The 22,268-nt window shown below is 40.3% G+C and overlaps 1 protein-coding gene across 1 annotated transcript in view; it reads right to left on the bottom strand.

Annotated features, from left to right (window-relative positions):
* sema6bb (sema domain, transmembrane domain (TM), and cytoplasmic domain, (semaphorin) 6Bb) overlaps nt 1–22,268 on the bottom strand; it is a 117,224-nt gene that overhangs the window by 19,160 nt on the left and 75,796 nt on the right. The window contains exons 9-16 of the mRNA XM_053321811.1: nt 21,620–21,708; nt 20,579–20,796; nt 14,491–14,622; nt 13,734–13,883; nt 12,314–12,493; nt 9,359–9,499; nt 6,731–6,808; nt 2,435–2,493 (exon numbers count right to left, since the gene is read on the bottom strand). Coding sequence (XP_053177786.1) covers nt 2,435–2,493; nt 6,731–6,808; nt 9,359–9,499; nt 12,314–12,493; nt 13,734–13,883; nt 14,491–14,622; nt 20,579–20,796; nt 21,620–21,708 — 1,047 coding nt within the window. The remainder of the gene's footprint in view (nt 1–2,434; nt 2,494–6,730; nt 6,809–9,358; nt 9,500–12,313; nt 12,494–13,733; nt 13,884–14,490; nt 14,623–20,578; nt 20,797–21,619; nt 21,709–22,268) is intronic.

The following is a 22,268-nucleotide window of genomic DNA, read 5'->3' as shown; positions in this document are numbered from 1 at the left end:
CGGAGAACAGGACAGTACATCTCTATGTGACATCGGTCCAAGAGGAACAGATACTACAACACTGCTCACATAGTGGAATGCAACAGAGCTGTTTGATGAATCGGAAAGTTAACATTCTGCTCTATATTTGTGGCCATCTAAAGGGAGCACTCATTTTTAGGTGTCAAATTCAATTTACTAATTATGAATTATGTCAAATACTAGACAGCCTGTGAAAGAATAATTTCTTCAGTTGCGTTGAACGGAGCTTTAACAAGTGTAAATACTGACTCTATTAAGGGGCATTTTTACTACAACGTCAGGCATCCCAACTCCTGATATCACTTATCAGAGCACCACCCCCCCCCCCCCCGCAATGGACCTCCCTGAAATTACTCTTTGCCGGTTGGGATAGACAGACAGACAGACATTCCTGTAATTTATCGATACATTATTACTTGGTAGTTGGAGAAAACAGATTTTGTATCTTTAAAGGTTAACAAGGTTAAATATGACAAGGCGAAAAAAGATCTGGCATAAATCGAAGCTGCATACCTACAGTATTATGACATTAAACATGATTAGTTTACTGAAAAATATATGTTTATACTTCATCGCACAAGAAAAAAGTGAATTCATACTCATATAAGGCCAGGTATACTGCACTGCTTCTTCATTTAGAAATGAGTCAGGACTCTGCTTGTGCAATTGACATTTAATTTGTCAAGTGTTTTTTTAAATTTGTGCTTTGTGTTGGAAATGTTGTGATCTGCCAAGTTATTTAGTGATTCATCGAGACTGATACATGACCTCCACATCTAGAAGTGGTTTCTTTTTGTACTAGTGTTTTGCACGCAGATATTTTAGGATATTTGGATATTTTTGGATTTTGGATAAGGTGTCTTATTATCCCATAGGGAATGGGCCGTGAGATGGCATGACACTTGAATTAAATTAAATTCATTCAGTCGTTTATTCGCTACAGGCTAAAAGTTGGTTTCTGCTCTCAACTTTATGGAAGTGACATATTAAATCACTGGGGTAATCCTTTAAAGATGGAAGACATCGAACAACCCATCCACAAAAACAACGCTGTGAGAATCTACAGTGTGCATCGAGCAGAAAGCTGCTGTGACTACACCTATGGTATCAGTGTCATTACTTTCTCTGCCTTCCGGACCTTGTAACAGAGGTCAAGACATAACAAGTACAGAAGAAGATCCAAGACTAGAGCTTGTAAAACAGTCCATTAGTGCTGAGCATGAGTAATTATGTTCATCTCTCACCCACTGGTGTAGTACAGATATAGAGTAATGATCATAGAAGTTGCAGTTTTAATTACAAGCCTCCTGCACAACTGCATGTATTTGCGGTGGAGGACTTTCTCATGGAGCACAAATTAATCTACAGAGAGGTTTTTCATCTAGTTTACGATATTTTAAACTTACCTGCAGGAATCAAGAGCAGACGAGTTCTGTTTTAAATATAATAAACCCTAAAGAATAATGGGTTTCTGTTCAGGACCAACAACTTGAATATAGACCCCCACATGTTCTGTAAGTCACAACATATGGGCTCAATGAAGACAAATAACTAGCTTTACTGCACAATGCACGCAGTGAGCATCAGCCATCAGTTACAGTACGGAGGGCATCCCCTGTGGTTTAGCGGTCAGAGGACCTGAAGTGAGAGAGCAGCATCAAACAGGGTGCCCATCTGAAACAGGATTAGAGTTGTACGCGGTTCCGATTATGCAATATTTATCTGTTCTTTTCTCAGGGAGCACGGCACATGAACTCGGGAACTTTCAGAGGCAAAGGATTAATTTGCACGCATTGGAATTAGCGCTTAGATCAAAGAGAGGGGGTGTCATGGGAGTATCCTAAACCTCTGTGTGTATCTAGAATAGAGATTTCGCTTTGCTGTGTACCACTTCTATTTTCATAATGATATGGAGAAAGAAAAAAAGGAAAACATCAAGGGGAATTCAAGCTGGAGTGGAATATAATTAACCACATGTATATGCAACAAAACCTAGCAGACCAAAGCAGAGATAGCATACAAGTAAGGACAGAGTAAACAGTGACAAGTACAAAGTTAGTTAAAACATACACAGGGATTTTCTTGCCAGATCGGAGACAAAATGAGACTAGCAGACCGCCTTCGTGTTGGATCACCGTGGTTACTCTTGGGAGAAGTGAGATACTACACAGCATCGAGGTGGATTGGGAGTTGTCTCTGTGTTTATTTGTGGATTTCCTCTATATAAACTGATTCTACAAGGCTCTTCCTCTCTTTTACTGTATTGTTTTTCACCCTGAAGACACACAAGTTATGTAAGCATCGGGCAAAGACAAGAGAAGAATTAGCTTTAACACTTGTGGCCAAATACACACACACACACACACATACATACACACAGAAGCACGCTCAGACTGAGAATCAGTCCTCTTACCGTCACAGTCACCCAAGTGGGCCACGTTTCCCTGTTCAACATCTTGCTCGAACGGCAATCTGCAGAGAAGAAGGGACACAGTCATTAATCAGAAGACACAGAGGCACAGCAACTTGGCCAGTGACACACAGCACAGATCCACTCTGATAGAGGAAAACTATCTCAATGTTACAGCAGAGGACAAGTTACAAGGGAGTGTATATATCTCTACAAGCTCCTTTAACACTTAAGATTGTAGGAATCTTTGTTTTTATTTTGAGACGACAGAAAGTGTAAGAAAAAATAAAAAGCAGAAGAACTGAAGAGGCCCTTGAGCTCCTTAATATCCTGTAATAATCACCACTGTAATTTAAAGATAACCATTTTTGCCTGCAGGGTCATTAATTAAGCTAATTAATGCAGTGAATTGCAAATATTTCTAGGTCAGCATTGTCTTCACGTTAGTTATTTGCAGCGTTAATAGAAACTTAAAGTATTAACTTCACCAATTTTCAACATGATCCCTGTGGTTCTCATGTGGTTTACTTTGTACATGTATATGAATGGCATTAAACTTTCCTCTGTGTCCACTGTACTGAAGTATCCCGCTGCCCGTGACTGCAAAATCTGTCTACAATTTGTACATCCTAATTTTTCGTAAGCTTGCCCCCAAGCTGCAAACTCTGCGACCAAAACAATATTGTCTCCCATGCTGTTTTCTTGTATTTGGAAGAAAACAAGTCTCAAGATATAATTTGAATCAGATATTTAGTGCTGCTCTTTACGAGGCCAAATAGGAACTGTGGAATTACGGTAGATCAAATAGCATATGGAGAATGCAAATGGTGAAGTTACGTTCGAGCTGCAGCCAAAAGTTTCAAGAAAATCTGTTTTTCTCATTAATATGCATTAACTTCACTCGTTTTCAACAATCCCACAGAATGACAGATCTTATTTCTAAAACTCTATCCCTGTGCTTTAAAACTCATTTCCCATTTGGACATATGATGAAGTGAGGGAGGCAGACAGGAAATGAGAGCAGCACATTGACCAGGTGCTCACAAAGAAAAACACAACTGCTCTTAGTTATGGCTCATATCAGAAAAAACAGCACCAAGTTGCTATGGACAGACTGAGCATATGTGTATCTGTGTGTGTATGCAGACAAACGTATGCATGTAGGGTTCATTCAGTACATGTACAACGAAGGCCATATAAGTGGAAATAGCTGTAATTAAGTGAGTTATTGTCAGTAAAACATATGCTAAAGAGGTAATAAATAATAGTAGAATAGTTTGGTGCTTGTTAGATCAAGTTTATTAATTATTCATTAATTAGTTGATGTGGGTGGATATCATTCATCACAGATGTGCATACTTTCACACTTGTTACCTTTTTTTGATTTGTTGTGGTAATGCATAAGTCAAAACCACTGAAGGCTCTTTACGGTGGCCGAGACCCGCCATAGCTGCAAATAAAAGTAACGCTGCAAACAAAAACAAACGCTGCTGCATATAAAAGAAACGCTGCAAATAAAAAGACACACCGCAGCAAACAAAAAAAAACACCGCAGCATATAATAAAAAAACGATGCAAATAAAAAAAGACAACGGAAGTGGATTACCGGGGACTGTTTTTGCCGAAACACCGGAAGAAGTTGTTGCTTGTACGTGTAGGTCAGGAAAAGACGTAAAAGGGACCGTATATGGTTTGTTATTTGTGTTATTACGTTACGTGTTGGACTAAATACATGGACATATCGAGGAAAGTATTTCGATGTTATGGAAACGGATTTCATATTTCACAAGAATGGATACTTGGCGAGCTGTACAGAAAGTCCTGAGTCATAAGATGATCGTTGTGGATAAAGGGAAGACTTTGAAGGTATGTAGAGATTATAGCTGTTTTTACTTTAGCTGAGTGGCTGAATACTATTACGGCTGTGAGCAACCAATATAATTCGTGAGTGGTCTTGAATGAATCAGGGCAACCTATGCTTTCTAACAATGTACGGCATGAATAAATATGTTTAAGGGTTGGTGTTTAAAACATTCAGAAGGACTTGTGGCTACCTCCCAACCTCCGACCCGTCCCGTAGGCGGAACAGCGTGTTTTAAGTGTCTGCCGTTCCGATCCTCATCCCCATGTTGGCTGAAACAGACAAGTCACCCTCAAACACTACCATTTTCACTTACTTTCTAGTTCGTTTTCCAATTCGTAGTGTTGTTGTTGTTGTTTCTTCTTCCGGTGTTTCGGCAAAAACAGTCCCCGGTAATCCACTTCCGTTGTGTCTTTTTTTATTTACATCGTTTTTTTTATTATATGCTGCGGTGTTTTTTTTTTGTTTGCTGCAGTGTTTCTTTTATTTGCAGCGGCGTTTGTTTTTATTTGCAGCGTTTTTTTGGTTTGCTGCGGTGTGTCTTTTTATTTGCAGCGTTTCTTTTATTTGCAGCTATGGCGGGTCTCGGCCACTGTACTCTTTGGATTCAAATGGATACGCTCCAAAAATAACCATATACATAAATAACCATTTCCAGTTTTATATGGTTCTACAACCCATTTTACAGAAGTTCCATTTGGCCTACAAACAACCTTTTAAGAGCCAGAGCACGAACCGTGGTGGACGCTGAAATAAGCTCGCCAGTACAAGTGAATGAGAAGTTGGTATTCTGCAATTGGCTGAAGGTTCAGGCAGCAGCAGAGCCAGCATTTGTACTTTTAATAGCTGGAAAACACTGTGACAAATGAGTCCAACTGTGCTGTGAACCTAAAGCGGTTGTCATCTTAATAAAGAATAATGTTTTGTGTTCACTTGGCTGCTTCTTACAAGCTGTGGGTCATTTACTTTGTATATGTTAGCATTGCCTGGGGGTCTGCCTGTGTGTATGCAAGTTTTCTTTACAGTGCTTTTTATTTCTAAGACAGTTCCCCTAGGTAGATTGGCTCTACATTTAAACATTTCATATTAAACTGAATATTTTTCTGTGTGTTGAGTACTTTGAAAAGTCTTTATTGGATGTGAGTCCAATCTCCTTTTTTTATTGTTTACTATGTAAACATGTTTTGTCACCATACCATTAGTGGGAGAAGCTGAAAAAAGTGAAAAATATAGTGTCACCTTCATAATACAATAACAGCAGTGAACACAATGAATACTGGGAAATCAGAAACATACATACATACTGTACAACAATAAAAACATAACACCATCTTTTCTCTCAGCAAAAAACACACTTTCATTTTTTTTTAAAAGAAAAAACTTTTTGTCCCAATAAATTATAATCTAATGTTGTACTTCGCCAACTGCTAAACTCTCTGCTGGCATCAGTTTGCAAAGAGAGGTTGCATTATTCCACAAAGAGGAAATCCACAGTAACTCAATGCAAAATCGATTGCCGAGTTGACCGCCCTTGGTAAATCAAATCAAGACCAACACAGAGACCTTTAATAGTATAAGCAGGCAGCCTAAGGTGGTCTTTAAGGCTCATGTTGTCTGTTCTCCTGGCACTACACCTGTGTTGTGAAGGTGTAATTCAATAAGCAGCCTGACTAAGGAGAGATTTGATTTCACTGGAGGGAGGCGGCCGCGACTGGGGGTTAGCTGTCAAGACAGGCCGCCACGTTTCAGTAGCAGGAGGAGAGAGAGGTCAAAAAAACACGCACGCAAACACTCATGAAGTCATTCAGGCAGATACACACATTCATGCACACACCCAGACAACACACTGTCTGGGTGTCGGCATGTGTGTGGATAACACAGACATTGTTACATGACAGAGAAACAAACACAAAACCTCACATAACCACACACCCTGCACTGAGTGTTACATGGTCGCCACCTGATAACAAGTTAAGTAAAAGAATATAGCATTGTTTAACAGCAGCAGCAGCAGACATCTTGAATCAATAAGTGTACACAGAGCAGACTGTGTGACAGGCTACTTAGAGGGCACAGATGTTACTCAGAGGCTCATACACTCGTACACAGAGACAAGGACTTCCAAAGCATAAATAATAAATGGGAAGTTTCTGCGTGTATTCCGCTAGGTGTGCTGTCAGAAAAATAACCTTGACAGGAAAGACATGAGCGGAAATAAATCAAATTAAAAAAACAACAAAACACTACAGACTAGACTACAGAGAAGGGTGGTAAAATAGCATGCTACACTACAGATGGACTGAAAGAAAGACAGGGAAGAACCAGAAACCAGACAGAAAGAGTGTCAGTATGATGACACAGGACAGATACTCTATACTGTATAAAGTAAACTACATAGTGCGTGTGTGTGACAGTGATGTCACTTCCAGGTGTCTTACCTGGTCCCAGGTCTGAGAAACGAGCAGGTGCTTCCTCTGGTCCAGCCACAGTATGGGTCCCTGGAGGCAATACAGTTCCTGCAGAGACACAGCAAGTTAGATTCTGATGTACTTGATCTTGACTACAATTTAAAGAACTACACATTTTATACCATTAACTACAAATCATGAACACTAGAATTTCACATTATCATTTTCCAAAGCATGACATACATTTTAAGATTGATTTCTTGCTTTCCAGAACGCTATTAATTTCTATTCATTTACAACTAAGCCTCCAAACTTGCTTGATAATGTTATTCATTGCAGTGAATATTTTGTCACTGACAGCTTTGTCGATGGCAGTTATAATATTGGGGTGAGGCACTGAAGAGAGCAACTCAGTTTTGAAAATGCCTGCCTATTGGTGCATTAAAGTAGTTCTGTGAATTGAGCCTGAACAAATAAGTTGGTACAATATATATATTAATATATATCTTGTGTATATTAATTGGATAAAACAGTCTTAACTCACAGTGACCTATTTTCAGAGCTTCCAATTGCATCTCAGTCCTCATTTGAACATTTCAAAACAGTTCAAAGCTCAGGGAAAAGCTAGTAGGTTCACCAGGATTTTTTTTCTCTTTAACTACTTTTGGGAAATTCTGTCCTTTCAAGATTTGACAGCTCGACATTCAGCAGCAGCCTTTAAAACGAATAACTCACAAAATTTACATTTCACTAGCCCTCTCACAACAACTGACAAAATGGCTCATGAAAGAAATGCCACCTCTTAAATATCACATGTCACATTTTACCTAACTGCAGTGACAAGGAGAGTTTTGGAAATGCTCTCTGCTCACAACTATAACATCACACAATGATAATCCAAATCTGGCAAAAACACAAAGCCAGTGACTTGTTCATGGTGAAGGATTACTAATCTCATATGAGAATCATGAAAAGAAAATTACAAGGTACGCCATCAATAAAAAGAAAAAAAAAGAAAAGAGTATTCAAAAATGGATAATCTCTAATGAAACTGTATGGTCTGTATGCATTTGAAAATGGACCATTTAATTGTTAAATTATAATTTAATTATTATTGTTTATCTAATAATATTATTTTTTTAAAGACAACTGTGTAGGCGGACAGCTGGATGGAAAGAGATCAATACATCAGCTTAAGAAGATGAGCAATATATAGAAAACATAATGCTGTATGATATTGTAAATGCATTAAACCGTAACTGAATGAAAATCAGAAGCACCCAAAATTCATCTTCAAAAGGTTAAAAAACCAGACCTGAAACTGCTCAGGCATGACTAAGAAATGTTGAAGATGGTTGCATACAGAACATTAACTCTCGTCCTAACATCTAAACACATAAACGCGCACACGCAATACACTTCAGAAGGCATGTGAGTTTTCCTTAATGTGCTCTGGATTACACGCTTGTATGACTCACCTGGTTCAGTGAACACGTTGCATGCCTGATGCACTGGTGTATGGACCATTTTGTGTTAGTGTGTCAGTGGACCCTAACAGGCCACAGCCACAGGCAGCAAGACTCAGCAGAGTGCCAACAAGGGAGACTGGCTGTAAATTATGCCGCCTGTGCCTGTGTCTGTGTGTGTGTGTGTGTGTGTGTGTGTATGCAAGTGAATATTAGTTAGAATATATATTTTATGTTTAGATCCTTTCAGTTTTTCAGAAGCCTGTTTAAATTTAAACACATTCACACTAATAAGCTGACAAAGAAATTAATGAGTAAATTCCTCACTGGAGCTTCTGATAATCTAATAACTGCTGATTGAAATGAAGAAATATAATCTCTCTTAAAAAGAATGATACATCGCTGGTAAATGGAATAACATCACATTACATCACAACTAATAATAACTAGTAATATTACTCAACTAATATGTGGATTTGTTACATGGTTATTATTCTCATGAACTCCCTAAGTATAACATTAAATATTTTATAATCATGGTGAATCTTATCCGAGATAGTTTGTTACACAGAACTATCAGAAAATTCATCCATGGAAACTGGAAAAGGTTAGGCACTTTCAAAAAATACCTGGCAGATGAACCATCTGTCTATCACCATCTGTCAATGTCTTACCTTGCGAGGCAACTGGATTCACAAGATCACGTGAGAAATTCTAATATAATGCTAATTGGTCCAAACCAAGTCAGTTTGGACACAAGTGTAGAATTTGAAGACAGACAAGATGGATTCTCATGTGATCTTGTGAATCCAGCTGCCTCACAAGGTTTGAATTGCTGGCTGAGGCAACAAAACTTTTGGTGCGAACTTATTACACTTCCCAGCTTTTATTAGATTTCCCTCTCATTTAAAAGGAGCGTTTTATTGCATTTCATCTCATTTTTAGCATTACTCTGCAGTTAGCAAATTACCACCTTGCTCAAGGGCACAGTGACAGTTGCTGTTAAATTGCACTTCAGTTATTTTTCAGGAAAATTCAGGTCAGCAACTCTGGAAATGGCAGAGTCTCACTGTGTCTTCCTCAAGGACACTTGTGGGGGCCAGATGGTAGCTGAATGGTCACCTAACTTCTTATTAGACTGCCCTGCTGCCCTTTTATGTTCCTGGATGTTCAGTATTTGCTGTAGACTTACTTCATGCATCGGGAGTAGAGCTGGCATCGTGCCACTGGTACTCTGACCACACAAGAGGGGAAGGCAAGGAGTAGAGTGTGGCTCGCCCGATCCAGAGTCAGAGACAACAGCTGCCTGGCCTGAGGAGAGTCTTCAGCACACCTGCAACACACACATGCAAACAGGCAGCCACGCACAAAACATAAAATGCATTAGGCAATTTCAATTACCAGACGGAGACAGCACATTGAACCTCTGACCTCACTTAGAGCATTACAGCAGGGAAAAAAACATTCCTCATGACTACATTTCAAACACAACCATACGTAAACAGCTCTGTAAATAAAGCATATAAATGTAAAAGTGGCAAGAGGCCATCTGTGCATAGCTGGATGTTACTGTGTCAACCTAAATATACACAGTGCTGATTGTGGAGGTTCGAGGGGTCGCCTTGCCGTCAAAAGCAGTCCCCACAAGCTGAAACGCTTCTAATTGGCACTTAAAGCTATGATAGCCGGCACAAACCCGCCTCCGTGCAGTGGATTTATACCTCTTTATGCACATGTGCACTCATGCATCAGCTGTATCTGGATGGTTTATGGTAATAACATTGTTGCAGGCCCACAGTCATTAAGAAGAATCTATCATTCTGCTAAGGCCAAACTGCGAGTCATTCTTCACATCCAATATCACGTAAGACAAGGAAAAGGAGGGGGAGAGAGAGATGTAGAGAAAGTAAAAAAAAAAAAAAAGAATAAACATCTTACAAATGCAGGAAAAAGGCTAAATAGAAATGAAGAAATAAAAGAGACAGGACCAGAGTCAGGCAGGGGGAGAAAATGATACAGACGATACAGGCTCTTCTAGGGTTGCATCTCTTTCAGGTAACATCCTAGGTCATTATGGCAAGAAGCCAATCACAAGCCAGGGATTTTTATGTGCGCTGACCCCTTAAAAGATTCCTCCTTTTAGTGGCCCCCATTCTGCGTACCCTGGGGTTTATTACAGGGCACAAGGCATCACTTTGTGTGTGTAAGGTGAGGTTGGGGGTAGTCTGGCCTGAAGCATTAAAAGACAAAAAAACTGATGTGGCTGTGCTCTGTCTCTTGATTAGCTGGGTGCCTGCTGTGATAGCTGGACTGTCACTGACCTCCTGGTGGGCTCACCATGCACACCAAATTATCCCTCAAATACTGGCTCCAATCCACACTGGCTCATTCATCACACTCTCATTTCACTTGGCGTCACTATCCCTCATTTTGTCAAGTCTGAAGCAGAACGAATAAGCTGAGCCACAAACTGGTGAGCGTATTTTAAAGAGGATGGAAAAGGAAGGAAGTTACTTTCTAAATAAAACGTGAAAATGCACGAGTAGACTGAACTACAGGGAGAAAGCGTGTTTCCAACCAGGTGATTTGAGATATGTTTTTTTCCCCCCTGTATTGCATAAAAATGGTGTTTATATCAGGGAGCACAATTACCATGACAGTCAGCTAGTGTCTGGAAACATGTACTCTCTGTTTAAATGCCTCTAATTAGCCTTGGTGAAAGATAATCACCAGCCAATAGCAGCATCAGTGTGACAGTCACCCCCCGCTCGACACCCCACCCACCCTGCAGCCATCCACCATGTGGAACACTGCATTTTAACAAAGAACAAAAGCAAAAATGAGTTTTGAAACCGGCATTGTACCCAGTCTTCATTATTTAGCTGCCTCATGCAAAATGCTAATTAGAAATGACAAGAATCCCAATCCATTGAAATCTTTTGTCAAAATCCAGATATTAAATATGATTCAGCTTCAGACTGAGGATACAGGGTCAATTTTCCTGACAGTATGTAATTTTGGTCAAGATTAAGGATAATGTGATTTTATCATCATTTCATTACTTTGTGATGTTTTCCCCGTAATGCCTTTCTGCAGTATATCTCAACCTCATTAGAAGATGTTCAGATTTTCTGATAATGAATATTAGCCTCTAATCCTATTCTTTTCTGTTGGCCCTATTTGTATTCTCAGCATGGGGTTGCGTAGGCTCAGCTCCTGCACAATTATGTGTACCTCACGAAGAATAGGTTAGGTTTTCTGCATAATTCAGGACACATCATGTTTCCAGGACATGTCATATTTTTTTCCCTCTCTGCAAATCTTTTTTTCTAGGAGTATCACACCACCAGGTCCCCTCACTGTGTATACTTCCACCCCAGTTGTCATTTAACCCTTTCCTAGTCACTCCTGCAATATGTCCTCTTTCTGTAGCAGGTTTGTGCCTTCAAATATGAAGCTGGCATTATTCTGTTCTTTTTCTTTATGTCAACAGATCTTACAGCCGAACCAACACTGAACTCATCCTATTTACAAGACTTTTGTGTGTTTCCTAAGTCTGATATATCAACTCTGTTGTTGTCCAAGACTATTAAAAACATGTCCATGAGCCACACTGTTGATGTTTGTGGGCAATAAGAAATCATCTTTAAATCTTAAAAAGATATTTTGATAAAAAAAAAGATTCATTCATTTCATGTCTGTACAATCAATATGAAGCTAGTGTTGGTAGCTGGTTAGCTTAGCTTAGCATAAAGACAGGAAACAGAGGAAAATAGCTAGCTTGCCTCCACCTAAAGCTCAGAAGCAACCTCATGGTGATGACAAGACTCCAGGAATTTACTGCACCAAGCAAGAAATAGGTATATATATCCTTGTACAACTACTTTACTTGACAATTTTACTTACAGTTTTTTTGTGTGCACATATTAAACAAGCTAGATATGACTTAATTAATGAGTTAGCTTTCATGGTGCTGGTGGACAACTTTGTTACCTTTGGACACAGCCAGGCAAGCTATTACCACTGTTTCCAGTGCTAAGCTAAGCTACCTAGCCACTGACTAGAGCTTCATAGTTACCATAGAGACGTGTGTGCAAATATGCATCTTTTCTTTTCTGTTAGCCAAATTGTTGCTTTGATGTCTTACTTATCTGGGTTGAACCCCTCCAGTTCCTCCAGGAAGATGTTGTTGCTGGTGACGGTGTTGTCCTGGTTGGGTATGATGAGGAACTTGAGGATAGTCCCTCTGCTAGAGCCAAGGAACAGAACAGTGCGGTTCTTATATGGCCCAGCCTCTGTATCCACCACAATCTTATTCAGCTGATACCTGCACACCAAGAGAGACAGACTGCATTAACACCTCCAAGTTGTGCGGCTCATTTTGGACTTTTCTCCCATGAAAAAGAAAAGCTTTCTCAATTAGCTCCTTGAGGTGAGTTTACAATTTAAGCGCACTACAACTGATTGGTTTAGGTGTAAAATACAGACTCCTGTGAGTTTAAATCATAACATTTAATTTTCTCTTGAGTCACTGCAAAATTAAATGAATTCTGTAGAAATAAAACTGCTCATCAGATTTGCATAATAAACTAATTACACCAGACGTTTAGTCATTAATATCAGTCAAGTAAATGGGCTCATCTTGGAACAATAGAAGAGTGTTGCTGAAGTACACACAGGCCTATGTTTGAGTCAGTAGACTAGAATAAAAACTGTCTTGTACCGGGTGTTTAATATTCCACATACATCCAGTCCCTATAATCCCCCGGTGGCAGGACTCCATACGGTAGATAGTGGAGAAAGAGAGAGACATGCATGCCTTTATGTTAGACTTGATGTGCTACAGCTGCTTGCCTGCTTCAACACCCAACCAGGCTAACTTCAACAGATTGAGTCCACTGCCCAAGCAGAAAGGCCATGTGTGTGTTTCCAGTACTGTCTCCTGGAAAATATGTTTACATAGCACTAATTTGTTTTGAGGGGAACATAATTGGTGCCTGGATTATGTTCGATGGTAGATAATGGTTTTGCGAATGTGGGAATTGCAAAGTTTTGTACCATATGGAAGTCATTGTGAGGACATCGTTGGAGACTTTGATTCTGAGATCAGGGTTTGCATCCTGACTGCTGTATTTGGCTAGGTTTAGGCAACAGATTTTGGTTGAATGTTAATAAGCAAATCATGTCTCTAAGTAATTTTTGACTTTTTCAAAATAAGCAAGACCACAATCTTTTCCAAATCTTAACCAAGTGCTTCCAAACTCTCAACACAACCATGAATAAAAGACATTTATCATACTGTTACAGTTGCTGTGACGAGCGGATAATGCAGCAAAATCGAATGAAATGAATTGACAGTGAACATTTTGCAGATACATTCTTTACTCTGTATTTTTTAATTTGCCAGATATGATAATTATACATATTCCCCATTTCACTCTGGAGTAATGTAATTCAAGTGGCATTACATCTCTTTCAAAATGTATTTGCTGTTGCAGTTTAATATATAAATGTAAAATCTAGTAGACAGGGATAGTATTTCACTGCCTGTCGGAGTTTAGTCTCACCTGACCATGGTTTTGACTATCCACGGTCTTTGTCCGAGTGATGGGATAGCTTCATCCATCAGTGGATGGGTCTTGACAAAGTTGAGCATTTCATCAGGGAAAGAGTTGGAGGAATTAAACCTGGAACCTTGAACAGCACAGCCACCAGGTCTGGGGAAAACATGTTTCAGCACAAGTTAGATAGATGGAACAGGGGCAAAAAAGACACTCTTGTTTCTTTCTCCTTCCAGACCTTACTGATCATATAATTCCCTTTATAATTACGCAGTCTAGACGACATGAGTGTCTCATATTCAAACGGATAACCCCTTTTCAACAACTCATTTAATTTAGTCAAAAGAATCTCAAATTATATATAATAGATAGTTGCAAGAGGTCAAGACAGGCCTTTAGATAATAAAAGAATACTGTAAGTCATATCCTTGTGAAAAATAGATTTCCTACCTTTATGCAAGTTTTAGTTGACTGAACAAAAATTCTACAGTATCTTCCTAGATTCTCCATTACTTGTATATTAAGGCTCCTTGTGTCTTGAAAACCTTCCCAAAATGATTAGGTGCTGCAACTACATTAGCAGCACTGTTGTTTGCAAGATTTGTTTTTCTCCTTGCTTTGGAACTGCAACCTGCAAAAACATCTTTATAGGGCAGTACTGTAGCCGAACTTAATTTATGTAGTTCATAATGCACACTGTTTCTTCTCATAGTTCTCTAATAACAACCTGAACACAGGTGCATAAATTGATTACAGCTTGCACCTTGGCTTCGGGATGACTTCATCTGGGACAGGCGTCCAAATAGATTCTGCTGATTTCTGCTCCTTGAACCTCCCATCAAATACTGCAGCCAGCTGCTCCATGTCAAAGGCACACACTGCTGAACCCGGGATGCTAGAGAGACAGACACAGAGGTAGATGTAGACTGTTGATTGAAGAAACACTTTCAACTGATATGAAATGACTGTCAGTCCTGTGTCAAGTGAGCTTTACTTTTCTCAGGCATGGGTGCAGAAAGAATGGGTGACGGAAAAAGGAAAGGTAGATAATACCTAGACTGAAAAATTGACAGTGAAATGTGCAAAAGGAAAAGAATGAAAGAAGTTAAAATATAGACAGCAAATTGTGAGCACAAGAAAGGGCAAGGCACCCAGCAAAGATGACAAATTGGATTTGGGCTGTTCATATTTTGACATTCAATGCTTGAACACAAAGGAAATTGTTACGGAGACAGAAAGAAAGACAGGATGAGATAGATACTATAAACTCTGTGGGCGAAGAATAGACATGTAGTGTAACGGATGCAATAGCTAGATTAGACCCATGAAAACATCTTGGCTGGAATTCCTGGAATATAAAACCAAATAGGAAATGAATCACTGAATATTACGTCTTTCACAAAGGGAGGAAGATTCTCGTAAAGGAAATGAACTCAACAACACCCTTCAGTGAAAAGCCCAGTGCACCTTGGAGGCTGTTTAACTACTCATGAACCCTGCAACGGAGGACAAAACATCTGTCCCAAGAAGTGTCTATAGCCCACACACACAGTCTACATATTAAAGAAACACAGACACACTCACAGAAAGTTAGACCATCTTATTTGTGTTGTGTCTAAGGAAACAAAGCACTGCAGAGACTGAGAAATAAAGAGAGCACTGTCAGGATGAGATAAGGAATGAGTTTTTAAAAAACATCCATGTTTCCTGCTCCCAGACTCAACTCTGCGCTGAATGTACCCTCATCAATGACTAATGGTGTGTGTTGTGTGAGAGCTATGACTAAGTGCTGATACCTTGGTGATACACACACATTGAAAAAACCTGAGAGGACTGAGTCACCTGCAACCTGCAGCTATATGAAGCCCACACAAACCCCACCTGTTTCTTTCTCTTTCTCTCTTAAGAAATAAATGTCAAACTAGTGATTTGAGGGCTTGCACAGCCCACCCTCATGATCCTGTAAAGAGCTTTGCAGTGTTTCTGTTGAGTGCCCCTTTGAAAGCCACTGAAGGGTTTGTTTGGAAAGGCAGTGCCCGAAGGCTGGATTTTGGTGGCAGTGGGGAGCTGTTCCCTTCTGATGTGCCATTTGATCAGGTCATGCCGTCTTCCTCAGTATTTATCATTCATAGGCAGGGATGTGACTCAACCCCAGCCAGTGTGGCAGAGCTGAAGGCCTATCTGTGGACGATACAGTGTCTCTCTCTGGACCACAGGCACCAGATGTTATGTGTGACATGTCTGCCAGCTCTTTACTGCTGCCAGCTTGGCTTCCTTTCTGTACCTTTCTTTCACCCCTCCCTCTGTTCCCCCGGCTCTCTCTTTCTCTTTTTCATTCTCTCTCGCTGCAGGTCACTGGGTTAACCCAGTCTCTGTGTCTAACAGAAGTAAGACTAAAAGACCTCAGGCTCTCTCTAATTTGTTTTAATTGTTCTCATTTTCACTTTGTAGTAGTCTCTCCTCCTCTTGTTTCTTAGCGTGTATTTCTTGTTTTTGGTACTCTGGTGGATGTCATTTTCTCTATCACCCTTCACACTTGAGACTAATTTTTTGTTTACTTTCAAATTTAGCTTGCCCCTTTCTCTCTTTCCATTGGAATGTGTCCTTCCTTCACTCTTTCCCCTTGACTGGGGTTGAGTGAAATTCACAGGGGTTCGTTTGAGAGGTGCTGCTGCTGGGTTTAAAGTAGTTCCTCATTGTTAACAAGCTCACTGACAGCTAGGAATAACACTGTCCTCACAGACACATGATGTCATGTAGGAGTAGATGAAGAAGAGGAGAAGAAGGTGGGAGTCAGGTGAAGTTTCAGTATCTCAATGTCAGTCTTTCAATGCAAGTTTTAAAGTTTGCACACCCATTATAAGTAAAAAGTAAAGTCCCTGTGAAGTATTGAATCAATCAGTCATTTCTGATTAAATAATTTTTAATAATTTTTCTCTATTGTTGAATTCAATAGCTGCTGACTGTTAGATAAGAAGTTTGATTTATGAAGAAGATTATTATAGTTTTTTTGATCTTTACAAAACTGAAGTGCAAAAACAAAATATTGCTGTTTTATCGGGGGGATAGGTGAAGGACTATTTCTTGGCTGTTCTTATCCTGTGAGCAATAAAAAATATTAATATACTAATTTCCACAATATGAATAATCATTTACAATACAGAGTTCCAATCATACGACAGAAATGAAGGTATTTATAACCAATCATATGGATAGCCCACTATTGATCTATCTCTCTGGTTTTGATAAAACATGGCACGAATATTTAACCTATGATCAAAACAATATATGGAACTCTTTAAAGATTAATTATGAGATCCTTTACCTCATGGACTTCAGGCCCTTTATCGTAATTTTTAATGTTACTATGTCATCCTGTTTCTTTCATTTATTCTGCTGCAAAACTCGACCTACATTGTGTCCCTGTGGGTATTATTTTCTTCCCAACCTGTCTTTCATGGCCCATGTGGACTAGCTAACACCTCTGTAACAACTTGGTATTTTCCCTGTGACATGGCGCTGCTGTCAATTACATGCAGTGTTCCTTCCCCACATCCCTTTCTCTACAGTATATCTCTCTAGCTAACTATGTATTCATCTGCCTTCTCTCCTTGTGCAAAGCCTGGGGGGACTAGCTTGCACATCTGTGCATCCTCCCCTGTGTTGCACTTCTCCTGGCACTGTAAACCTGTTCTCCTCCTGCTCCTTGTCCTCCTCATTTCCCCTCCTCAGCCATGTTTTCCCTAAGGGGTATCCTGCTCTAACCCTGTCACATGGGATCTTTTTAACCAAAACCAAACAGGGCCTCCCACTTTCAGGATGCACCAGATTTACTTTTCTTTGCATGGGATGTTTTCCTTGAATTCCTGTGCAGCTCTATTAAGCCTAATGAGCCCACGTTAGTCTACTCCAGCAATAGACATTTTCAGCTGCCAAAACAATAGCTAAGAAATAACGAGACTTGTTTGTTTTCAGTACCAGTCCACTGCAGCACAATGACAGTAAGCCTTCCATTTATCATCTTGCTGCCGTTCTTTCTCTTACCTGCTTATTTGAGTTGCTAAATAAAGCAGAAAATACTTTCTTCTCTCTTCTTCTCCCCAATCGTCTCATATTCTCATCCTTTTTCATACTGCTCTCTTTTCAGTACATGATTTTCTCTCTATGCCTCCTTGACCTCTTGAGCATCAGGAGTGTTGAGTGCATGAGGTGCTCAGTAGGTAATCCAAACTCTTCTTTCATCCCTCATCGACAGGAAGGGCCCGAGGCTTCAGAGTATGATGCACAAAGGAACTGGATACTAGGGGCTATTTTCCACTATAGAAACAAAGACTGAACGATCCTAAAAATTGCAACTCTTCATGGAGTTGTGGCTATAAAATCATCCCGGGAGTATGTGGGCACAGGAGGAGATGAGTAACTTCAGTATGTCCAGGGGTGACTATGGGAGAGCCCCGTAAAGCCCTGACTTTATCCTATATTCCCATACAGTTCAATATGTACAGCAAGGGGTAAAATGGCAGGAGATGTTATTCCTGCACTCCCAGGTCCTGCTTCATGCTGTTTTCACTGAATGCTGCCAGCCAATGCAATTTGTCTGGCAAGTACTTAGCCAGTGTGGCGCAGTGGGCCACAAGGGGCCAGTGGGAGTTTCGCAGCTCACCTCACATATTCTCCCTTTCTCTTTTTGTTAATTTTCATCCACCACACATCTCCTTATCCATCCATTTAAACCTCCGTCACTCTCTGACTTGGTTCGTAGTTATATAAAATAGGACCCAGTAACCGTTTACCCAAGCAGGAGTATGTGTGTATTCAGCTGTTTCTCCTCCATGGCATGTTGTAAATGCTGTTATCTGGGAACCATTGTCGGTGTGTTTGTGCACGTGCATGTTTGTGTTTGTGTATTTAAGTGTGTGTGTGTGTAAAGCATCCATTTGTCTCTGCAGGCAGCGTCCCTTCTTGCAGTGTAGACCTTCCAACCACACAGATAAGATGCAGCTGATGAAACAGTTTTAGATCTCAGAGAGCCAGGGACACACATGTGCTCCATTATTGACCTTGGGTTTCTCATTCGTCTCTCTCCCTCTTGTTCACCAACTCCCTCTTTATTGTCCTATGTGTCTTCTAACCATTCGCATTTGCTTGCTTTGGTTCTCTTCTTGTCTTCCCCTCATTGCTTTGAGAGACATTCCTGCAACTTGCAAATGGCTTTATTATAAATAAAGGATATGGTAGTATACTGGTGAACTGACAAATAATAGTTAAGCTGCTGGCTGCATTTAAGAGAGACACTGTATTGATTCTACACCAGAGTCAAATAGCAAGCAGTCGCAAGTATTTTCTAAGTGTTTGCTTTAATGTGTCTGCGCTACCAGACACAGTAAGTGGTATCAGGGCCATTCAGGTAGTGTAAGGGGAGTGGGCCATCACAGAAAAATACACTAAATACCTTTCTATGATTTGAGGCAGTTAGACAGCAAGACTCTTACAAAGGCATCCAGAGTATTTGTTTTGCTTTGGAACTTGGAGGATAAATTAAGAATGTTCCCTTATTATTAACAACTCAGTATCAGATTTAGCATTTAGCTTTTTCCATACATAACTTTTAAAAAACCCTGCATCTAAGAATTTGTTTGTCTGTATCTTCAAACAAAGAATGATAAACAGATTACTCAACTGTATCAGGATAAGGACATGGGAATCAAGAAAACTCTTGTTTATTTGCACTGGAAACAAAGGGAATTAACTCATCCCACTGGCAGTTTTCTGACTAGTTTTAAGTCACTCAACACTACATTGAATGCCACACAAGAATGAGTGCCTTCATAGTGTAGATATAATCCTATATTTGGCACAACTGAATGATCAAAAGTATACTGTATGTCTAGCTCACATAAATGTTTTTGTCACATTCCCTTCTTCTTTCTGTTGTTCAGTTTCACTGGTTTGCTGTTTGTGTTGTCTTTGGCTCTGCAAATATCCTCAGTCTCCCATAATCCTCCATTTACAAGGCAGCTCCTCTCCTCTCCTCTCCTCTCCTCTCCTCTCCTCTCCTCTCCTCTCCTCTCCTCTCCTCTCACCTTTTTCCAATTTAATCTTGTCTTTCAACAAATTTTTATTGTTTCACCTCTTTTGTCTCATGTCCTCATGTCTTGTCACTTCTCCTTCCATTTTCTTTATTTTCCTTGGCCTGTATAATCCAAACTATTCAACCTCTCCTCTCCTCTCCTCTCCTCTCCTCTCCGCTCCGCTCCTCTCCTCTCCTCTCCTCTCCTCTCCTCTCCTCTCCTCTCCTCTCCTCTCCTCTCCTCTCCTCTCCTCTCCTCTCCTCTCACCTTTTTCCAATTTAATCTTGTCTTTCAACAAATCACCCTTTTGTCCTCAATGAAAGTGTTCCATGTGTCTTAAATTACTCTGTACCCCACAATCCTGACCTTTGCACCTCACACACAGCCTCTTTCATTTTCTCCAGAGCATTGCTCTCCTTGGCCTGTAGGAAGCCTTGCTCTTTCTGACTTCTTAGGTGAAGGAACAAACTATGGTGGTTTGTGTAAGTGTGATTGTACGCTGAGTGTGTCTCCACAGGGAGGATGTCATGGTGTGTTTTTACATCTACGATAATCTCAGTCTCAGTCTGCAGGACATGGATTGAAATCCCCTCACTTTGACACAGTCACACATGCACACATACACACACACATAAACACAAATCAACCTTCTTATTTAAAGGCAGACAGGTTGCATATTGATCAGTGCCTGCCCTTGTGGGTGCATTTCTGAGAGAGTAAGGCATATTTGTATGTGTTGTAGCTTTTTTACCAGTAAACATAAGTGGGTCTATGCTGTACCTGTTAGCTGGTGTGGAGAACACTCCCAGGATGATGTCCCTGCCGTGCATCCTGATGATAGGGCTGGTGGAGTGCAGCAGATTAAAGTAGAAGTGTGAATCACCAGGAACGGAGCAGTTTAGGCGGGCCTTGAGGAACGATGTCCACTGCTTCTCCAGGACACGCTGAGATCCACCCTGATCCCGTTTACACACACGGGCCACACGTGACACCACCACCTATAAGTAGTTAGGCACCGAGAAGCAGATGTAGGCATAGAAAATAAATTTAACAGGCACATCATTGCCTACTGTACAAACACAACTCACATATATAACTCAAGTGATAAGCTGGGGAGTTAGGAAACATTTCCAGAGCTTTGGGTTTCAACTTCAAACAGGCATATCTGAAAGCTTTTTTCCACTCTAGGTTGATCTCTAAGACTCATTTGCATGCTATTTGCAATGCGCAAAGTCTGTTTTGACAGATCATTGTTTTATAATGGTAAATTTAATATAAATTATTCATGAAAATGTCATCTCAAAATTGCTTCTTTGAACATCCCCATCCACAAAACATTGATGCTGTTTAAGGATCAATTTACTCTGCTCTCTGTAAACATGTCAAGATAGAGACCTTGTGCAAGAACATCTCCCCAAATGTGAATTGCTGATTTATTAGAAAAACGAGTTTCCTGATGCTACTATTTTTTTCATAAAGATGCATCCCCAGCTCTGTTAGGGCACAAAAGACACAGAGTTGATATACAAAAAGGCGTTTCTCAGGTTAATACAGACATGAGTTGTTTACTCAGTCCATGATTTGTTGAATTAGATATACAGACAAACAAATATGAGGATGAAAGGTCAGTGTAGCTGTGGGACAATATTGACATTCAAATAATAGCTGCAGAGAAGATGTTAGTCTGGCACATCCTTTCATGGCCTTGCATTTTAAAGACACATTCACATATTCCTCAACAGTCCTTTTAAAAGACTCTCTAAATGGACTGGGACCAGTAGAGCTGAATGTTCAGAAGGCGGGAGGACATGTTTTCATCACCTTCTCCAGGTAATTGAACTCCATGGCTATCTCTCTGAAGAAGAAGTAGATGTGAGGTCCCCACTCCACAGTGCTGACAAAATACGGCTCTGTATTGTGAGAAAGAAGATGTGAGAGGCAGAAGTATGGAGAGAAAAGGTGTAATGGAATATAGATGGACCATGCATCATTCACTCCAGCGACACTGAGGTAACATTAGGGCAGTGAGAAAGAGGCACAGACCATGCTTAATTTCATTACATGCTGAAAGGGGATTTCACACCAAACAATAAGCACATTACAGCCCCCTGACGTTTCCGAGAACTCGGTTTCACGCTATGCATTTTGGCGCTATTACACGTGGGACTGGCTACAACCTGTGTGTCTGATATTGTGTGTGCGTGTGTGTTACTGTCTCATTGTAGTTGTTTGTTTTGACTGTGCATGGTCCAGACTTAACTTTGACAGCTCCTTGTCCAGTAACCTGAACACAGAGTTATTAGGTTGCTGACTCAGCCCCTCGGCTACTGACACATGTATTGATCCTGCATGCTGCTAAGTGATGTGGACAAACACTCAACCCATCAGATGCTGAGGACAACATCAACACCAGACATGATTCTGACTAAGACATACTTGAGACTATTGCACCCATGCGCCTACACATCCT

Source organism: Scomber japonicus, chromosome 7 (genome assembly GCF_027409825.1).
Source record: "Scomber japonicus isolate fScoJap1 chromosome 7, fScoJap1.pri, whole genome shotgun sequence".
NCBI classification, from domain to species: domain Eukaryota; kingdom Metazoa; phylum Chordata; class Actinopteri; order Scombriformes; family Scombridae; genus Scomber; species Scomber japonicus.
The sequence above is the reverse complement of the archived record's forward strand: the minus strand, read 5'-3'. Positions and strand labels throughout refer to the sequence as shown.